This window comes from Psammomys obesus, unplaced genomic scaffold (assembly GCF_907164565.1).
Source record: "Psammomys obesus unplaced genomic scaffold, mPsaObe1.curated_primary_1811, whole genome shotgun sequence".
Taxonomy (NCBI): domain Eukaryota; kingdom Metazoa; phylum Chordata; class Mammalia; order Rodentia; family Muridae; genus Psammomys; species Psammomys obesus.
Window position 1 is genome coordinate 11,387,059 of NW_026592890.1, and position 21,520 is coordinate 11,408,578.

General features: G+C 45.5%; 1 protein-coding gene across 5 annotated transcripts in view; it reads right to left on the bottom strand.

Annotated features, from left to right (window-relative positions):
- Positions 1-21,520, bottom strand: part of Pde10a (phosphodiesterase 10A) — a 419,189-nt gene that overhangs the window by 201,923 nt on the left and 195,746 nt on the right. For 4 of the 5 annotated variants that reach the window (XM_055615961.1, XM_055615960.1, XM_055615963.1 and 1 more), the window contains one exon: positions 18,454-18,588. In XM_055615961.1, coding sequence (XP_055471936.1) covers positions 18,454-18,502 — 49 coding nt within the window. In that variant the 5' untranslated portion in view covers positions 18,503-18,588. The remainder of the gene's footprint in view (positions 1-18,453; positions 18,589-21,520) is intronic. The other variant, XM_055615964.1, reaches the window with a different exon arrangement.

Genomic DNA, 21,520 nt, shown 5'->3' on the forward strand with positions numbered 1-21,520 from the left:
TGTGTGTGTGTGTGTGTGTGTGTGTGTGTGTGTGTGTGTGTGTGTGTAAAAATGTATTCGTGTGTATGAGTGCAGGCAGGCATGTACTGTGGTGCACACGGAGAAGACTACCCTGGGTGATGGTCCTCACCTCCCACTTTATCTGAGACATTGTCGTCTGTGAGGTGAGCTGGCAGGGATTCCTCTGCCTCTGCCTCCCCTGCTGCCCCAGGAGCACAGGCACTGTAGATGTGTGTTCTGGTGCCCAACAGTCTCGTGGTTTCTGAGAATTCTAACTCAGGGCCTCACACTGCACAGCCAGTGCTTTATCTGTGGAGCTGTCCCAGCTCACTGATGTCACTGTTGACCTGAAAAGATCTCCGGGGACACATTGTCAGCTGAGGAAAGCAACATGAAAATAGCAACTGGATGATGTGAGCTTCGAAAAGAGAAGAACAGCGTCAGCCATGTTTGTATGCAGGTGAGGAAGCAGCTTTGCAAGGGACCAGGAAGCAAATGGTGTGCTCTCTCTTCTCTGTATCTCTCTCTCTGTCTCTGTCTGTCTCTGTGTGTGTGTGTGTGTGTGTGTGTGTGTGTGTGTGTGAACAGATGGCTCTGTTGTGAAAGTGGTAGGTGTAGGAGTGAGACTTCTTAAAGCGTGCCTTTTTATATTGTTTTCATTTCAGATCATAAATTTTAAACATTTTTAAAATTCTTAAGTCATGTGTTAGATAAAAAACAGAAACAAAGACCAAAAACAGAATCCACCATTGGCACAGTTTCTGCAGGACCTGACTTGGATGTGTGTAGAACTGATCAAGACATCAAGACGTTGCGATGATGTGTCAGTCTAGGCTGAGTGTAGCTGTCTCTTCTTATTGGCTGCTTTGCTTTGCTCCAGTTACATGATTTGGGCTAGGTTAGCTCCACGTATATATACATAGATATGTGTATATATACACACATATGGAGAGAGTATATATGTATGTATATATGGACACACATACATATGGAGAAAGTATATATATAAACACACATATATGGAGAAAGTACATATATGTACATGTATGAAGACAGTGTATACATATATGGAGAGAGATTATATATGTATATTCACACTTACATAGATGGAGAATATATATATATTTATAGACACATGGAGAGAGTATACTTACATAGATAAACATAGATAGAGACAGGTTATGTATATATACATATATGGAGAGAGTATATATATTTGTATATATATGTGTGTGTGCATATATGTGTATATGTATGTAGGGTTAGGGTATACCCATGTCTGAAGGGTTAAACAGGCAATGTATTCAGGTGTTTAGCCCACAGCATGTGCTCAGTATATGGAGACTGCAGTGTCTCTTTACCTCCAGGAATGTGTTCCCGGATGTTGGTAGAAGCCACAGATAACATTGACCCCCCCCCTTCCTATGCATTTACCCTATGATAGATTAATTCATAAAGGCAGGCACAGCCTCTTCCATCTTCCCCTTTGGTCACATGGCAGGCTACTGAAGCCAGGATTTGGATCTAAGATGGTTTCATGCCAAAGCTTCCCCCTCACCCCTGGTGCCACCTCCTCCTCCTTCCCATCAGTGCCAAGCAGCTTTGGCCCAAGCCCCAGTCAGCCACTCTGCTAGGATGACTAACTGCCCATACAATGGTCTGCTTGCTTCTGCATGCATTCCTTCCAGTGGGAAATGGGCTGTCTTCAACCTCGGGCTGTTCAGCCACCTTTCTTGTGAGACATTTCTCTGTGACAGTCACATGCACCTCTTGGGGACTGCTGCTGTTGTCACTGGCTGGGATTCTGCTGTCCCTGATGTCACAGGACCTCCTATGCACAATGACATAGCGAAATGGTTGCTCTGATCATGCTGCTTCCTTGTTAGAAACCCTGTGACGCTCACTGTGCACTCAGGCCCAGTACAAGCACTTTGGCTCACCTCATAGGATACTGGGGAAGCCTTCCAGCCTTGTCCCCCAATGAACAGGACCTCAGACATCCAGAACTGCTCTTGGTTCCCTGAGTGTGCCTTCCACACTCCTCTCAAGCCACGGGCCATCCAGACACACGGTCAAACTGAAGTCTAGGCTAGTCTGTGTGGTTCCAACATGGGGTTAACATCTGAATCCTTGAGTCCATCCTCCAAAGGAAGCAGATGGCTGCCCTAACATCGTTAGTCTCCTCAGCCTCACACTGGTGTGAGTCCCCCTGCCATCCACTTCTCTGGGTCTCCAACTCTCAGAACACAGATCTCAGGGCTCCTTAGCCTTCACAGCTGTACAAAGGAAGGCAGGCTTATCTCCCAATACTCACACACATACACACTCATACACACACATATATACACATGCAAAGAGACACACACTCACATATACACACACATAGAGCCAGACACACAAGCATTCATTTACACACATATATACACATGTAAACACACACACAGAGACACATTCCTACACATAAAAAGACACACACTCACACACATTTAGCCATATACACACAGAGAGACACTCAGACACACACACACTCATTCACATACATGCACACACATACACACACTCAGACACACAAAAGCATACACACAAACACTCAGTGTATGCACATGTGTGTGTGCTCTCTTTGCTGCTAGATGACCCGGACAAAATATATCTACCTGCTTCCTGTTCACACCTCCCTCAGTGCCTCCTCTGAGCCACCACTCCAGGGCACCCTCTGAGTCTGGTCTCCCAGCCTGGCTCTTGTACCTTGTCTCCTGTTGCACCAACCCACCTGAGGGGTTAGAACTGCACAGGTCTTTTTTATTTTTTTAAATCACTTTATCTATGTTTTAAAATCAAGCATTTGGTGCTTAGTGAATTAATGAATTTTAATTGGCTCTCTCATTCTTTTTGAATGCATGCTCAATGAAGGAATAAGCAGACAGCTTGTGTCATCTCTTGAAGCCCTTACAATGAATCATCTCTAAATAGATGCTTATGCTCAGAAACTTAAAAGAGATTCATTTAAAAGGTACCTCGTTAATAACAGCCAACCCTCAAATATAGATTTGGTTCCTGTACAGTTCAAGAAGGTGACTCTAATGGCAGCAGGGCGGGGGACATCAAGGCAAGAAGATATTCCCTGATTGACCCATGAGGAAAGCTGTGATGATACTATGTAGAAGCCCAAGAGCCGAAAAGAGCATGCTCAGACCTACGCTCAGTGTTTCACCATCCCTCCTGACAGTGACGAAATGGCAGAGGGCTCAGCCTGCAGCAGAGGGTAAAGGAAGAAGCAGGACCGTTTGCAAGTCTTCCCGTATCCAGAAAGGATGGAGCTACGTGCCAGGCACACTGGCAGGTGTGTCTCCCACACTGACCTTCGCCTCCTGGCCACTGGTGCAGGGCCCATCTCTGTTCACTGGTATCTGATGCTGTGAAAGCCAGCTGCTGGGCCCCTGCCCTGCATTGTTCTCTCTGCCTGCCTGTGTCCAAGCCCCAAGGGGCTGAAGTCTATCAGCAGCCCGAATTTCTCCTCCAACCCTCAGCCAGAGGTCATTTTCCTGGCAGTGACGAATACTGTGCACAGCCAGCCCTGCCCGCCTCAGGCAACAGATGTGTTTAGGCGGAAAGTGGCAATTAGAAGTTCCCTAGGCATTTTTTCTGGTCATATAATATCCAGTCTTCTGCCAGTTTCTAATGCAATAAAAACTCTTACGTGGAAGCAAAGGGCCATCTAACACATACAGGAACCGTGGAAGCTGTGTCTTATCTTCAAGGTTTCAAACAAATTGGCAATGTGTGTGGATTGAATATGGCTATGGTGTTTGCATTCAGCACAAACCTGCCCCTCCTCTACCTGCTAGGCATTACAGAGATGACACAATAGGTCTGCATAGCCATCGGATGTATGAAAAATGTGTGAGTTTCTAGGCGAGCTGTTTCCTTTTAAGAATCGCTATGTCCTCTTGTTTAAGCACTACTTGATGACATACTGAAGCTCCCCGGCTTCACTGATAGGGCCTCATTCATGTCTATAGCTGTTGATCAGACATTCATCCATATTGGCTCTGGGGCTGTGGAATGAAATGACTTATTTGAGAAGTGTGAGGAGAGGAAGACCATTAGGAATTGACGCATCAGGCATGGTAGCACATACCTCTACTCTCAGATCTTGGAAGGCAGAGCTCTGGGAGTTCAAGGCCCACACATGGTCTAAATAGTGAGTTCTAGGACAGCCAGACCTACATAATTAAAAACCTGTCTTAACCCCTGATATCCCTCCTCCAAAAGAATATGAATACCAGAAGAGTATATTTACTACTCCACAAAATAGTCATGGTTCTGTTGGCACTATCATTTACTATTGCTGTGGTTCATTCTTAGCATGAAATTATACTTAGGAGCTGGATCCAGGATTTATTTACCTGAGAGATATTTGCTGACCTACAGGACAAACTGCATTTTTCACATCTCAGCACAACTAACAGTCCTTGGGGGTTAACTCTTGGCACCAACAGGTCAAAGAATGACCTGCTCATGTTTATCCTGATGGGTAAAATAAGTCTATCAGGGGTTACTGGTAAAGAATTCATAGCTGCAGACAGCATGCTGTCCTCAATGTCACCAGCCCTGACTACCAGGGCCCTACTCAGTGTGGAACTATGTCTGCATCCAGGTTTAGAATGCTGTCTACTATCAAAGCAGCAGAGGTGACCAAGGGCTCAGTCAGCAAAGGGTACAATCAAACAAGACCTCAACTTTGCCCTCCCTAGAGATTCTGCTGGTCTTGGGCAACTGTGGCAGGGATGTCTTGACTCACTTCAGTCTGACATGTAGAACACCAAAACAGCTTGCTCCAAAATGGAGTCACTCCAGCTAGGAGGCAGATGTTTTCCCATTCTTCCCATCAATGCTCTGAGCCATCTTTAGAGTCTTTCCCCACAAGATATTATAACCTCTGATTTCAAGTAAGTACTTAACTTTTAATAAATAAAAACCAAATGCTGCCTAAAAACACATCATACTCGTGTGCAAACATAATGTTAGTGAAATGTAACTCAAGACATACTAAACATAACACGATTCAAAAAAAAATCTTCATCCTCCAAAGGCCTTCTTTTTGGGGGATATTAATACTAAGGTCTGTCCCATCAGGTCACTTAAAGACAAAAACATATGAACCAATCACAGAAGGAGAGACTGCACTATCCTAACATCGCCCCCAGTCCAACAGTTAAACAACGGTCAGGTAAATAGCAGAGCGCTCAACCATTATCAATCAGCAAAGCTGGGCATGAAAGGGACAACTTGAAGAACAGGAACCGTGTGCCACAGAATTTGGCAGAGGTCTGTTCCAAATGGGCCAATGAATTTACTGTCTAGCTAAGGTTGTCTCGCCACTGTGAATGAATACCTGACAGGAAATTAAAGAATGGGAAGATGTATTTGAGCTCACAGTTTCCCAGGGCTCAGTCTGTAACCACTCAGCCCCCACGCTTAGGCAGAATATCACAGTGGTGGGAATATAGGCAGGGGCCATGTTTTCAATTGCTGGCTGATAGAAAGGGAGCAGGCACGATGTCCCCTTGAAACCTTCTCTCAGTCACCTACATCTAGCTAGGCTTCACTTCCTAAACTTTCCACAGTCTCCCTAAATAGCAGCACCAGCTGGGGACCAAATGCTCAAAACATGAATCTGTGGGGACATTTGGGATTGAGATTCTAATGCTGCCCTTCAGCTCTGAGTCTTCAAGTGATCCGCAATGATCTGCCAGGCAGGAGAGCTGTTTTATCTTCCCTGTATCTTACTGTTGAGCAATGATAAGGAAGCCACTCATTTTCTCACTAATTCAACCATCAGAGATCATATGTGTCAAATCCCAAGTCCTACCTAACTGTCAGCTTCTGTGAATCAAAATATTCATCCAGGAAAGTGTTTTGTTGTTGTTGTTTGAACAACCAGAGACAGACAAAAACTGAAAAAGAAATTTGGGTGGTAAAGAGAAGATGCAGAATTAAAAACAAAACCCAATAAAACAAGCCAAGAAACACCAACACAAGCCTAACCAACTTTTCATTGAGAGGCTCCAGTGTTACCCAGTTGGGCAGCTCCCTTGAGTTGGCCGTAGTCTGCCACACAGTCAAAGATGGGGCTCCCCTGCCCTGAATAAAGCTCTTATCTCAAAGTGAAATCAATTTATGTTACAGTTACATTTCTGTAACGCATTTTCTGCTAAAGTGAACAATTTTTCTACACAGAGACACAAATGAGACTCTTTCCTTGAGACAAACCGGTGCATAATGTGAAGTCTGAGTCACTCCCTGACTTCCTGCATGGCAGTGTATGGAACTCCTTGGCCAAGTTCCCCAGTGGGACTGGTAGAACCTATTGAAATAAAAATCCATTTAAAGTCTCTGGAAACAGTCCTAGAAGCAAACAGCTAAGGGGAAAAAAATCTATTCAAGAAAAATCTAGCAAAGTGTGGAGGAATGGCACAACTCCTGAAACCATCCTCTGCCTATAGCTCAGTGAGGGGAAGACTGCTGGGCCAATGGCTGAAACCAACAACAAGGTCTCCTTCCAGAGTCCAAGAACAAGCTCCCTCTCTTCAAGCCAAGAACACAAGATCCGTCTCTCCAGATTAAGGAGCCAAGTGGAAATTATAGAAATAAAAGTACAACAACTAAATCAAAGTGCAGCAGAATACATGGGCTAAAGCAAAATGAAGAATGAACAAGTTGGAGACAGAAATTAAACAAGTGAGAATCAGAGAAAAATAGAATGACTGAAAAGCAAGTCACAATGGCTCATGCTTTTAATCCTAGCACTTGAGAGCCAGAGGCAGACAGATCTCTGAGTTGGAGGCCAGCAAACAGAGCTTCAGAAAATAAATAAATAAATAAATAAATAAATAAATAAATAAATAAATAAATAGAATGGCTAAAATAACTATCTGGAAACTTAGTCAACTCCAGGAAAGATGAAATGAGAGATCATAGGAAGATAAGTCAGTGACAATTGGTTAAATTCAGAGACATGGAGGAAACTGCAAGAGAAGAATGGTGGCTAAGCAGGGGGAGCCCAGTCAGTTAGCAGAAGACTTTTCTAACTGCAGAATTGGGAGACAGTGGAGGCTTTAAAGCAGCTGGAAGATACAAAGTGTGGAGGGGGAAAAGGCTTAGTCACATAGATCCAACAAAATTAAAATAAAAACCAAAGGCAAAGCGAAGACTTATCCACATAAACAAAAGCAGAGATGCCTGATGCTCGCCAGTCCTTCCTATGAGAATAAGAAAGAAAGTTCTTCAGGCTAAAAGTAAATGACAAGACCGCAATTCAAGTTGACATGAACAAATGGGTCCTAGAAATGGGCACAGACCCTGAAAATATTGTGCTAAGAGAAATAAGCCAGGCACTTAGAGACAAAACAAAACAAAACAAACAAACAAACAAAAAAAAAACATGACTCTACCTACATGAGATTCTAAGTATGGCTCATGGAGACAAGTGGCAGACTGGTCATCTCTAGGGTTGAAATGAGGTATCAGTGGGTAGTGTTTGATGGAGCCAGAGGTTCAGCTAGGAGACGAAATACCCGGGAATGGATGGTGAATGGTAGTGGTTTATAACAACATGAATGGCTTTATACCTCTAGAGAGCTGTATGCTTCAAACTTTATGTTACATATATTTTGTCATGATAAAAAAAAAAGGAGTTGTAACCACAAGGAAAGGGACAGGAAAGAAAATACTTCACTAGTCTCACTCATCATAGGCCACCTTTGAGCACAATGAATCTGGTTTCTGTCAACCCTTAGCACAGACGCCTTGGAGTACTTTTATCTAACTTCTCATGCATTGGTTTCATACCACAAACTGAGTCCCTCCTTTAATCTTTCATATTACGGATATGAAAACAATCAAAGGATGTTTCCTTAGGGGTTAAGTAAAAATTAAATGCCATGAATTCTTCCCCTAGACACTGGGAGACTCTTCAATAGTTAGGTTAGCGGCTCTCAGCTGCTGTAGTGCAGGCAGCCATAAAAGTAGGCCTCTTGAGCTCTTACTTCCATGTCCTCTGTCTCTACAGACATACCACGATACATTAGACTCCCATGCCTTTCTCAGTGGATACTGCTCGTACACAAGAGCCCACTGAAAGTCAGTGCACAAAGAGAAGGCAGACATCCCAGGCTGAAGACACACAGAGGAAGTCCTGTTTGTGATCCTCAACATGAGAATTGGTTTGATGTGTAACAAACCTGGGGGGTTGAAACTAGATGAGAAGAAAGTAGGATACCATTTGTGAAATGAAAGGGCTGCTTTAGAAGATACCCCCTCCACAATGTAGAAATTAGTTAAGGAACAATAAAAGAACAAAGGAGAATGAGTTGCACAGAAAGAATAAAGCAAATGGCAGAGGTAAATTATAACACACCAGTAACACTAACTGTAAATGGGCTATAGATCCAATCAAATAGCAGAGATTGTTGGACTGGATAAAAACTGGGACCATGATGCATGCAGGGATGAAGAGGAACATTTTTTTTTTTTTTAGTGATCCATTCAGAGGATATAATAAATATAAACACATGTGCATCTAACAAAAAAAAAAAGGCATGAAAATACAGTAAGAGAGCTTGAGAGTCATGAAAGGACAGAATTAATTCAATGAATGCCAAATTAAACTTCTACACCGTGGTTTCAATAATGAGGAGCCCTATAACCTTCTGGAAGTGAAGCTGTCATTTCACCCTTGTGTGACTTTTTCTCTTGGATGGAAGAGGAAATTGACATGCTGATGGCTTTGTAGATATAAATGAGCAGAGGTCAGAGAAGTGAGGTGAGGTGAGCGCTTACTGGGCCGGGGCTGTCTGCAGAGCCAGTTGGGAAATTGCTGAACAACCAGCTTCCCATGCCAGAGATCCTCTGCATGATATTACTGCCTTCCATTACCTGTGGGTTTGCTTTGAAGGTTTCAGTTAGCTAAGGTCAGGTGAGGTCTGAAAATGTTAAATGGAAAATTCCATAAATAAATAATCCATAAGTGTGAAGTTGTGTGCCATTCTGAGCAACATAATTTTATTTTGTGGCATCATCCTCCATCTCTCCTTAGACAGAAACGTCTCCTCATAGAGCTTGGCCACGCTGTGCACACTTACTGACCTGTTAGCTGTTTAACAGCTGTCTTAGTTATCAGATTGACTTAAGGGGCTGTCAAACCACCAGGGTGGTGTTCAGATGACTCTTATTTTATTTGAATAATGACCCTAGGGTGCAAGAAAAGCATGTTGGTGATTCAGATATGTGAAAAGGAAGGAAGAGAGGAGAGGGAGGAAAGGGAAGGCTAAAACTGTCTTTATGTTAAAAATTAAAATATACAAAGAAAAACAATCATTTCCTGGGGTTGCTCTGATCCTCAGAGCAAACTGCCTACCAGTGAAACTGAGCAAGAATATAAACAGATAAAGGAAGGAAATTTCTGCTGTCACACTTAAAACATGCAAACATGGTAGCCATGGTACGCGGCAATGCTTAGCAGAGATGGATAGCACCATGCCACGGGGTTTCCTATGGCTCCGCACATCCATAGCGGCCTTGACACAAATACCTCATGGACAAGGGGAAGTCATTGTGCCTTGCAGGTTGCCCTAGCTTAGTTAAGTGCCTTGTATGCATTTCAAAAAGAATAGCTATGAAGCTGTTCACTTTTGTATGCCAAAAGAGAAAGATACTACATAAGAAATCCCCACTGCTGATGTCGGAGGCTTGGCCACAATTTCCCACAGGAAGAAGAAATTTGTAGAGCACCAGGTTCTCAGGATGACAGATGCCAGCCTGTAATCTAGAGAGCCGTGAATTTACCCAGGCATATTTCTTTTGTTTTTTGCTTAAGTTCAGAACCCTAGCCATGGTTGGGGTTTTGTTGTTTTTGTTGTTTATATATTTCTTCAGGAAGACTCAGTGTACACTAGACACTACAAATCTGGAACAGGCCTTATTCTTTCTGATATAATGTTGGATAATTTCTGAGGCTACAGAAGTCAAGGAAGCAGCGTTACCATAAAGAAAGTCCATATCTTGAGAGAGAAGGGGTGGGCAGAGCAGATATAAGAATGGGACACCCGGGTATCCCAAAGGGGTAGTAAAGTTCATGTGTGTTCACATACATGCATATGTGTGGGTATACCTATGTACATGAATGTGTATGCACATATGTGGATATTTGACACTCACACTCACGTGAGTGTCTGCGCATATGTGTGCATGCATACAAGTGTGTGTGCTTGGAGCATGGGTAAAGGAAGGCTTCATAGCTTCCTTCAGGATTGTCCAACCTTTTAACACTGAGATTATGACATCGTATACAAAGCTCATCCTTAAGAACCATAGACTGAGGTAATCAAAATAATTGTGGTGAAATAATACCACAATGGTTTAAGTAAGTTTAGGGCTAAAGACTGGACATACCTCCACAAATGTTAAAGAACAACAAAGCCACTTAACTGAAGGCTGAAGGAATCGCCCAGATAGAGGGGCCTTTGTGTGATATGGAGGTGATGAGTGGGAACCCACACACACTCCCATTTCAGCTTGGGGTGAGAGAAAGGACAACAGAAAGGCACGGGAAGGAGATGTGCAAACCAGCTCAGTGCTGATGGATAGTATTCGTGTCTGTATTTCCCCTTAAGTTAGTATGCGAGCACCAGAAGGATGAGCTGCCTTGTGTCAGGTCTTAAAGTTTACATGTGCCCTGTGGCAGTCCAGCTGATACCTTGCCTCAAAGGGGCTGTGCTCTGGTCATATTAAACTGCAAGGAAGCTTCTGGGAATGAAAGAACCACCATCCCTGTGAAATGTAACCTTCCACAAACACCCAACTCTTTCTGCGTCTTCTTCCCACAGGGCCAACTTTTAACCCATGGTGAAAAAAACAGAACTCATTACCAGGTTGCTGTCGGTGAGCTTGCTGGGGAGCAGACGTCATCACAGGTGCCCCCGGGGCTGGATTCTAATCTCTGACGCATGGGACAACGCCCTGTCCCTATGACCATGCTACTTTTCAGAGAACAGGGCACGTCACAGGTGTGACCATGAAGGAACGGGGCTTTTGACACTGTAGGAATCCACCTGAGGCGCAGGGGGATAACTCTAAAGATGAGCTTGCTCCGGTCAGGGGAGTGACAGAAATGACAGCTACAGTTGAGAGTGTTACAATGAAGGGTAGTGAGGGGGCCAGAGAGGCAGGGAGCAGAGCTGACAGGGGCCAGGTTCTGCCTATGAGGGAGGACCTACGTGGGGTCTGAACAGCTCTGTGAGCCTCATCACTACGGTATCTGAGCTGCATAAGATCCAAGGGCATCTTGCCCGGGAAAGGTCAAATAGCCGCCACAGACTCGCAGTGTCTGTTGCCATGAGAGTTAGTGACAGGATGTGTGGGAAACCCCTCTGCTTGCCCTGCACTTTGAAACCCGTTTTCACAGATTTGATGGTTGGTCTTGTCAACCTCAAAGAATCTGGAATTAACCTAGGAGACAAGATCTCACACACGTTGATCAATGGGGGATTTAGATTAGGTCAGCCTCTGAGCATGCCTGTGAGGGATCATCTTGGTTGGGTTAACCGAGAGCTCTAAACTCACCCTTAAAAATGGCAGCGCCAATTCCTGCCTGGAGTACCTGACTATATAAAAGGACTATATAAAAGCTAGCTGAGCACAGCAATTCCTCCTTGCTTCTTCACTGTGAGTACAATGTGACCAGCTGCCCTTCAGCTGCTGCCTGTCACTTCCCTGCCACAACGTGCTGAACCCTCCAACTGTGAGCCAAAATAACCCCTCCCGCCTCAGGGTTGCTTCTTGTAAGATACTTTGTCGTCATGGCAACCAGAGAATCAACTAATAGATCAGACATTATGCTGCGTCTCTCAGAGGCAATGTGCGCACGTTGCGCTTATTCCAAGAACACCTCACCCTCGTGAAATGAAGGCTGTGCTGCCTTTCCAGGGCAAGGCCTCAGTTTGTTTGCAGTCTGACGGATTAGCTGCCTCGTCATCGTCAGTGACGAACTGGTCCACAGAAGCAATGCAAGGGAAAGCTCCCAGGTTTCGGAGGGAGGCAGTTTGCTGTGATGGGAAAGCGTAACAGTGGGAACGTGAGGCAGCTGGTCACGCGCACGCAGCCCAGGAGCCGCAGGGGTCATGTTGCTGCTCAGCTGGCTTTCTCCCACTTTCCTTTTTCATTCAGTCAGGGGTCCAGATTCCGGATGGATCGTTCACCCACATTCAGGGTGGGCGCTCTGTCCTGTTAGTGCCACGTGAAAATGCTTCTGAGAGACACACGAAGAGAGAAGAGACGTCTTCCAAATGATTTGAAATCCATCACACTGATAGTCCGTTCTAGCCATCATCCCTGGTCAATGATTTTTAACTAGACAGTTGAATGTGACAACTAAGTCTAACACCAGGCCTCAGGCTCTGCGGCCTTGCTCCACCCCTGAACCTCGTCTGCAATTGTCGTAACTGGGTCCTTTCTCTAGAAAGCTATCTTGGGAGTTCTCCGCATGAGGCAATGTCCTTGTGGCTTTTGCCTCCATCTGTCTTTTTGGGCAGCGCAACAGTGGAGGTTTAAAAACAAAAAACAAAAAAAAACAAAACCCAAAACTTTCCATTCCCCCAGGTTTTAGAGATGCTCTTGATTTCTGTGAGTATGGCCATAGTAAGAGCACTAAGGTAAGACACAGCGGGTGGTCCTTGTCACTCACTCTGCTGCCCGGGGGCACCCCTCTACACACAGTGACGACAGTAGCCTCGCTCAAGCTTCAAAGGTGAGCTTGAAAGCTGGCTTCAAAGTGAATCTGAGAAGCAAGGAGTGTGGAGACTCTTAACAAGGAGTCTGAAGGGCTCTTAAGGACAGAGATGAGAGAAATCACACATCTGAATGTTCCGAAAGCCTGCTCTCCTTAAGTTATTCAGAATTCACTCTGCCTCTACCAATAACCTTGGCTCTGGGTAAAAAGTAATAAAATATGACCCAAGCTTTCAGGCACGTCCCATCTCCTATCCTCCAACCTAGACCCTAAGGCACTTTGTCTCTCTCACCCTGTTCCTTCTGGACATGGCTGGTGGCTCTGGAGCATATGGGGCTGAGGGACAGAGAGGGCCAAGAAGCCCTCTGTTTTTCCAGCCATGGGAGCTTCTCTAAGAGAGAATACAGGGGTCTGATATCCCCAGAGCAATGACATGACTTTTCAAATCCTAAAACCACATCACCAAGGTGAAAGGACACAAAGTGTAGCTGTAGGCCTCCTCCTGTCGTGGAACATGAAGCTTCGAGTACTTTCTTTCTGCTCTCATTTGTTGTTTCTGGGCTATAGTACCATATCCCAAAGCCCCCGTGAGTACTTGCCGAGGAATAAGACCAGCTAGAGCATCACATTCAACTATGTAGCTCCTCCTAGAGATCCTGTGTGTACTTGGGAGCTGGCTCAAGTCCACAGGCTTAGGGCCAGAACAAACTGTGGGGGTTGCTGGCTACAGTCCCTTGAACAATCCACACAGCCAGCTGAACACACACACACACACACACACACACACAGAAAAAGGCTCAGTAGGACCCACTTGTGCTACTCCACAGAGAGTGACGGTGATCAGGGCAGAAACACCCAAGCAATGTCCTTCCAGGTAGGGTACCTGGTCAAGGTAACATCAAGAAAAAGCAGCCACAGAAGGAAGAAGTTTGCCGTTTATCAGAAGCCTTGGGTTTCTTCATAGGGGAGTATGTTAGTTATTCTTGCTTCTGTGGTTGTGATAAAACACCATGACCTTTCAGTTGCAGAGGGATGAGAGTCCATCATGGCAGCAGGCAGGCATGGTATCTGGAGCAGAATGCTGAGAGCTCGCGTCTTGAGCCACAAGCGCAAAGTAGAGACAGCATTCTAGAGATGGCACGAGCCTTTAAATTCCCAAACCTACCTCCAATGACAAACTTACTTCAACAAGGCTGAACCTCCCCAAACAGCACCATGCACTGGGAAGTGAGTGTTCAAATATGTGAGCCCATGGAGATGTTCTCACTCGAACCACCACAGACTGTATTCCTAGGAGACACACAGAGCTTATGTGCATTCTCCTGTGACTACCAAACTCCCTCCTTCACTCCTGAAAGTAGGCTAATGATAGCAGGTGTTGCCAGTATGGGAGAGATGCATGGATGGTATTTCAGCAGCTAAAAGGTCCTGAAGAGTGGATCTGTGAAGAGCAAATATCCTTTAAGTGGATCTGCACAGGAAGCGTTAGAGGGCAGAACCAGACAGCTGAGCAGAAGCATCTCTTTAATTCAGTACCTGACTTCCGTAATCTGAAGTCATGACTGATTCCTTCATCAGACTATGAAGTCCACAGCCTGACCCTACACCCAGCCATGATAGCGGCCCATGAGGTAATCCCTCTTCTCCCTCACTGCTCATGTCTTCTACTTGTCTTGATGATCGAGAGCCTAACCACTCTCCCTTTAACACAGCTTTCGCTGTCCTCTCAAACCACACTGCGCACGGACTTGAATGCTGTGCTCCCAGAAGACATTGCCAGCCAGTGATGATTAGGATGACCTGGTCTCAAGGCAAGGCTTTGGGGGAACCTGGTTGCTGGTTTGATTCTAATGTCTCTACTTCTGAGACAGGTGATGTCGCAGCAGATAGCCCTCATCTCAGCTGTGAACAACCAGCCAGATTAATCATCTTATTAAGCACCTGGGTCAATTTGCCCAGGATAGTCCTCTCTCCACAGCCAACCATGCATCCCTAGTCAATAGTCCAGATCTAGGCCACACCCTCCTAGCTATCCAGGTGTTGTGGGTGGGACTCAGAGATTCTTGTGGACAATCCTTCCTAAGACAAGACTGAACCAGAGATCCTGATTTTGACTTTGTCATGCTCTCCTGTATCTTAGTCTCATTTCCAGTTGCTATGACAAATGCCCTGACAAAGTTAGCCTAATGGATGAAGGCCACCGTCCATAACTGAGGGCAAGTCAAGTAGGCAGGAACTCCAGGTACATCTGTGATCAGGCACAAACAGTAATAAATGCACGCATGTTAGTCTGTAGCTAACGTTCTGTGTTCGGACAGTCCAGGACCACAAATCCAGGGATGGTACTGCTCCTAGTCAGGATAGGTTTTCCCATCTCATTTAACCCGGTTAAAATATCTCAGCCAGGCCCAGTGGCACATGCCTTTAATCCTAATACTCTGAGGCAGGGGTAAAGTCAAGAAGATTGAGTGTAAGATCAACATGGTCATCACAGGGATTTCCAGGCTACCAAGGGCTACATAGTGAGACCTGTCTCAAATGGAAGGAAAGATGGAAGGAGGAGAGAAGAAAGAAAGAGTTCTTGCAAGCATGCCCTCATGCCAACCCCATCCAGACAATTCCTCATCCTTGAGACCCTTTCTGGATGATGCTAGATTATATCAGATGACAAAGCTGACCACCACACCCTGCAGTCTACTTTGGATCTTGGTTGAAAAATGAGAGAGAGAGGAAGAGAGAGAAAAGGATTTAATTCCAGATCTAAACTGTGATACTCCACTGTCAGTCCCTAGAGAAGGGGGTGGGGTGGGGGTGGGGGGAGGGACCGCTAGACTCTCGAACATGGCAGCAGCACACTCGGTGTGCCCCAGAGAAGCTGGAGACGGCCTCACTTCTGAGGGATGCTGACATGGTGAATGTTCATCGTTTCCACGGTCTTTCTTCTGTTGCTGTGATTAAATACCCTGACAAAGGCATCTTAAAGAGGCTCACAGTTCTGAGTTACAGCCCAGCACAGAGAAGAAGCCACAGTGAAGGAGCCTGAGGAGACTGGCCACCTTACATCTGCAGTAAAGAGCAGCCAGCCAGGAGTTTGTGCAAGCCTGCTGGTGCTTTTTTAACTTCATACAGTTCAGCCTTCCCTGCTCAGCGAATGGCCCTGCCCACAATTAAGAGGGACCTTCTTGCACAGACATTCTCAGATGCTGATCTGAGTCTAGACAATCCTTCACAGGTATGCCCAGAGTCCTGCTTCCAACATCCTTCTTCTAACAGCAAAGTTCACAACTAATGCTATCACAGCTGTGCTTGGGTCTGGAGAAAAGGAAAACAATGAGCTCTGAAAGGCAAAATCAAGTCACCAGAAAAATTTTCTCAACTGAGCAACAAAAACATTCTGGCGATGTCACCATGGTAAACATAAAAGGACCTTCGGGGCAACCCCTTTCCATGTCCACTAGGCATCCTCTACCTGTATTGGCTTCCTAGATGTCTCAGCATAAGGCAATGTCCCATGCAGCACAGATGGAGTAGCCTGGTCCCTAGAAATGTTGTCCACCACAGTTTAAGTTCTGATGAAATCATAACTTTGGAAAGTCCAGTTCCTGGTTCTGTAAAGCTTAGGATAGGGGTTGGACCAGAATAAAGACCAAGGAACCAAATGAGCCAAAATTAAAGGCCAGGACCTTTCTCTTTCCCCTGTCACTCCCAACTTATTGGCATTCCTTAGCCACATCATTAATATTTTTCTTCCATGAAAGCTTCAAAGATCAAGATGTGGCTTGGTCAGGAGAACATTTACTTAGTACACATAACGCCCAGGTGCCATTCCCAGCACCACATGAAAGAGTGTGGTGGTGTATGCCTGTAATCCCAGCACTGGCTTTTCTGGAGCCTGTGGGAAGCCAAGGCAGAAAGGAAAACTTATATATCTAAGCCTGCTCAGCATTGTTTGGATGCGTGTCTGAAAGAGCCTTCGCGGTCAGCATGCCTACAGCACGACCATTACTGTCTCCACTCCCACACTAGCATCTTCCCCAACCTTCCTCATTGTATCGACAGGGTCCAGGGCAGAAGCAGAAAGCAGAGCCCACCCAGGAGGACCACTTCTCTCTCTTTTCTGTTCTCTCCATGGAGTCACCTGACACAGGTCTCTCCCAGTGTGGTCACTCTCTGAACTGCCAAGGACTCCCTTCTGCGCATCTCACTATTTATTTATTCCATTACTTCATGGCTTGGCTTCAAATCTGCATATTTCCGAAACTCCCATTTTCTCTGCGGACTGCAGGGTCTTGCTCCTCTCCACACCCACTGCCCCGTGGTTTACACTTTATGCTTGCTCACCTAGTAAAGCTTAGCCTTGACATTGACTCTCATCTGTATCTGGGATGTTCTTCCCTGCATCTGCCGAGTTCTGTGCTCAGGCTCCAGCCATTCAGAGACCTGGAACCCTTCCTGTCTGTAGCTCTCCTGCACTGTCCACTGACCTCTTATGAACTTTCCTTTCTTCAGGGCACTGCTCAGTCTCTGGAATACAGCACCTTTGCTCCCCCTCTCTTGCGCCAGGTAGAGAGCTGCTAGGGCAAAGACTGTCTTTTACTCCCTGTTAGGAACAATCCATATAGGGAAGGCACTAAAACAGTATTCACAAGAGAAGGAGCCAATGTGGCCAGTGGAGCACACTCAGCTAAACAGAGACCTTTGTTGCCATGAGCAAAAGACCTGGTTTTCATGGTTATGTGTAAAGAAAGAGCTAAGAAAGTTTCCCAACAGCACACATACTTTTGAAGTTGGTTTTGTGTATTTGTTACTATTTCCTTTCAGCACTCCCTCTCGGCAAAAGAAGGGCAGACATTTAAAAGACTCACATGTTATACTTCCTCAAAGCAGTAAACAATAGATGAGAGAACAAGACAAGACCCTCAGGCTAAGATGACTGCCAGTTAGGCAGTGAGCTCAAGGGATGCTTTCTTTTTTAGTTATAAGCCTACGCTGGGTGGGTTTTTCATTCATGTAGCTGTCTTTGGTTCATCCAAGCTTCTGTTAAGTAACTTCAATAACTTATTGGCTCACTGAGCTAGACTTGGATGGGATAACATCTTTCTTAAATCATCAATGTTCTTTATGGAATATATACACATTAGTTCACATCCTTTATACACAAAAGCTATACAGAAGAAGGCCCCTTGTTCTCTGTCTTAGAGAAGAAAGGGATATCCATCTCCATTGTGCATTTGGGGAATTTTTTTAAGGTTCTGTTTTTATGAAAAGATTAGATTAATTAAGAGTGTTTGCCAATAGTTGCTTTAACAATAAAGCCATTGGATGTAAATAGTGGATGTAATCTTCATAGCACTCTTGCTTGTTGGTAAGCAACAATGACCTCTACTGAAGGGCTGAATCACTAATTTGATGGTTGCATTTATCAAGAAGAAACCTGCTCTAAACTTCTGAAAATAAGAAGTCATTTAAAGTGCTTCAAACGTCTGGGTGAGACCATTTCTCTATTTGGGCTTTTGCTAACATCATATGGTCTCAGTGTCCCTCCAAGCTGCGGGTTATTTTCCTGGACATTTTGCTCATGAGGTTCCAGGTCATAGTAGCAAGCAATATAAGGAACGGCTGGCAGTATGGTCCTGAGGTTGCTGTCGTCATGGGTTCTCTCATACCTGTTGCATTGCAGGAGTCCACGGCACCTTCTGTGGAGTCATTGCTCATCTGCCCCCAAGTGTCTGTGTGGCTCCGCAGGGCCAGTAGAGAGGAGCCTTTGCTTCCACCTTTACATGCGAACGGGATGCAGCCTGCTGGAGAGAACAAGGTTGTGGCATTAATGTCAAGTATGGTTAAACACCATCCAGTCTGGGTAAGATCTCTCTGGGAATCTCCGGTCTTACAAGGTGTGTATGGTGTGAGAAAGGCTCTCATCACCTTCCACTTGGGGGGTCCCCTTTGACACCATTACACATGGTCAGGTTCAAGATGAACCCAAACACATATCATAGAATGTAAGTGCACACGTCAACCCAGCCTAAAACCATTGGCTCAGATCTTTGAAGACCAGGAAGACCCTTCAGGACAAATATCCAGTTTGTGTCCTGCAAATGGCCTCTGCAAATCAGCTACCCAAGGTGCTTTGCAAGGGGTACTTCACTGGGGACATTTTCCTGGGGAGCTGCAGCTCAGTTGATCTGTTCAGAGACTCCTCTGGGATGCAGTCCACAGGAGAGAAAGCTATGCCTCTCAGTCAGATGGGTTGATGAGATGAAGAAGAGAGAGGTGCGAATGTGGGAGCTTGTGCCGTGCTGTATTGAGCTGACCTATGAAGGACAGACCAGGCATGTGCCGCACCCTCATCAGTTCCCAACTACACGATGTTGATTCAGTGATGGGTGTCACATGCCAAGAGTTAACCGTGGGATGTTTCAGCACTGCAGTGAGACACAGAAGAGTGCGGGTTTCAGTCCAGTCTAAGCCATGGTCTTTAGCAGCCTAGACATCCCAACCTACAGTGAACTTTAGAAATGTTTAGAATTTGAAAGAGAAGCCAAAATCTTGTCCTCTACCTGTGCCCACCATGTTTAACTCTGAGAGAAACTGAGAATACAGAGGAACCCCTAGGATTTTCTGTGGGAGTCCACTCCCATTGAAGAGGACCATTAATCTGGGAACCATAATGTAGCAGGCTAGCCAAGCTGTCTGTGGTTGAGAAAAGGCACAGATGGAGGGCAACAACAAAGGGGTATGTGATGGAAAAGGCGGATGGCAGAGGAGATGGCTGGAGAAAACTCAACAGCTTGAAGACAGCTTAATATAATGCCTCATTGGGGTAGGGGGACTGCCCTAGGTGGTGTGCTAGGGTATGGCTAATGGTGTTCATGGGCCTCTGAACCTTTTATTTAATATGGAACAAAAAAGAGAAAACTGAAGCACTGCATGGCAGCTAGTTGGACATAATTTCTATGTTCCTGTCTGGAGAGTAAGTTGTGCTGCCATGAGGAGGTCACTAATGGATAATATCTGGGATTGAAGTAGGTTCTATAGTATCACAAGATATCTTAAGAGTTTTTGAAATAGTGTTGGTGAGTCAACTACCCATCATAGACACAGTACTTGGATGAACTTGAATGCACTTGACATGACATCTTGAGTAGAGTTTGCAGTTACTATACAAGCTAGCGCTGGAGTGCAGCAGCTTCCACTCAATACCAACCCCAATGACTGTATCACCCAACCAATCACAATACACACATGCCTCAACCTTGAAATCAGTCTTTGGGTTGGACAGTCCTGGCTTCTTGTTGCAAGCCAGGCCTCTCTACCTGGAATCTGCTGAATGGGATGCCATGACTTTCCTGTCTTCCCTCTGTGGGAAGGAGCACAAACCATGTGTTCACCATTCTTGTACCTCCAGGCCTCCAGCCCTGTGGGTCTGGGCTGTGAACTCCTTTCAGAGTCCAGAACATGTTATTCATGTCTGAATCTAAAAGAACAAAAGCCTAAAAATAAGAGAAGTGAGTAGAGACTAAAAATTAGCAGATAAAAATTTGGATCAAAGGGAACCAAAGCTGGTAACTGCTTGAATTGTATCGCACAATTCAAGGTGGTCATGGAGGTCAGGAGGTAATATTGAGAGCCCAACACTCCTGCCCAGCTGCAGGGTGGGAGTCTCCTCAGATGGGCCCAGAAAACTGTATACGCTGTGTCTTGGGACTACGAAGGTCTGTCATCAGAGAGGAGGAAACAAGAACTCAATAACAAAAGGAGTATCCATTTGTTCATGCATTTATGGTCCAGGAGTTTCCCTGTAACAAATTAGATTCAGTTCCCGAGGCTGAAGGTGGCAGAAGACATTCTACATATATATGGTAGCTTCTTGTTACTCAGTCCCAAACCAGGGATACCAAAAACAAAAACAAAAACAAAAACAAAAACGTGTGAACATGTAGGATGAGGCTCTGGAGCATCTAGGGCATGCACCTTTTCCCTCTGCCTACAGCCTAGTGAGCAGAATGGATAGAGGTGCACTTTTCTCCTTGCTTTACATGAGCAGGAACTGCATAAATCAGAGCTCCAGGATGGGCTGCAGGATGGTGGTGCCCTTGGCAAGGGCCCAGGCCCATGTGGCTGGCACTGGGGTGGTGTGAAGTGGGCCAGGCCCAGATGCCACCATGGACACACTGCTGAATTGTGACTGGAGGCACACAGCCCAGAAGGGGCAAGTGGAACAAGGTGCCCTTTAGTGGGCAAGTGGGGTGGACGCTGGGTGACACCCTTAACAGCCTACGTGCCAACAGGGTCGTGCCCTCACTTCTACTCTGTAGCTGACAAGGCTTATAGATCAACGGGTACAGAGGTAGCTACAGCATGCCACCATGTTTTTGTACAGATGAAAGTCAGGTTTTTAAAATCGTTAATGGCGAAATGAGACGTGTGTAGTGACACACTGCGCATGTGCTCAGAATCCAGCCAAAAGGAGTGTTGTGCCTGTGTCAAATAAATGCCTTCGACATTTGACCCAGTGCTCGGCTTAGACATTTCACCCCTAAAATGACCATTCAGCAGGCTCCAGGATTACAAGTCTCTAACAAGACCATTCTCCACCAGGGAGAAATAATAACATTTCTCCGCAGAGAAACTCTCACCTAGCAAAGGGAAGGAGCATGGAGAGATGAAGAGAGCCATGTACACATGAACACGTATGTACGCCACAGAGGGGCACCCACGCTTACCCGTATG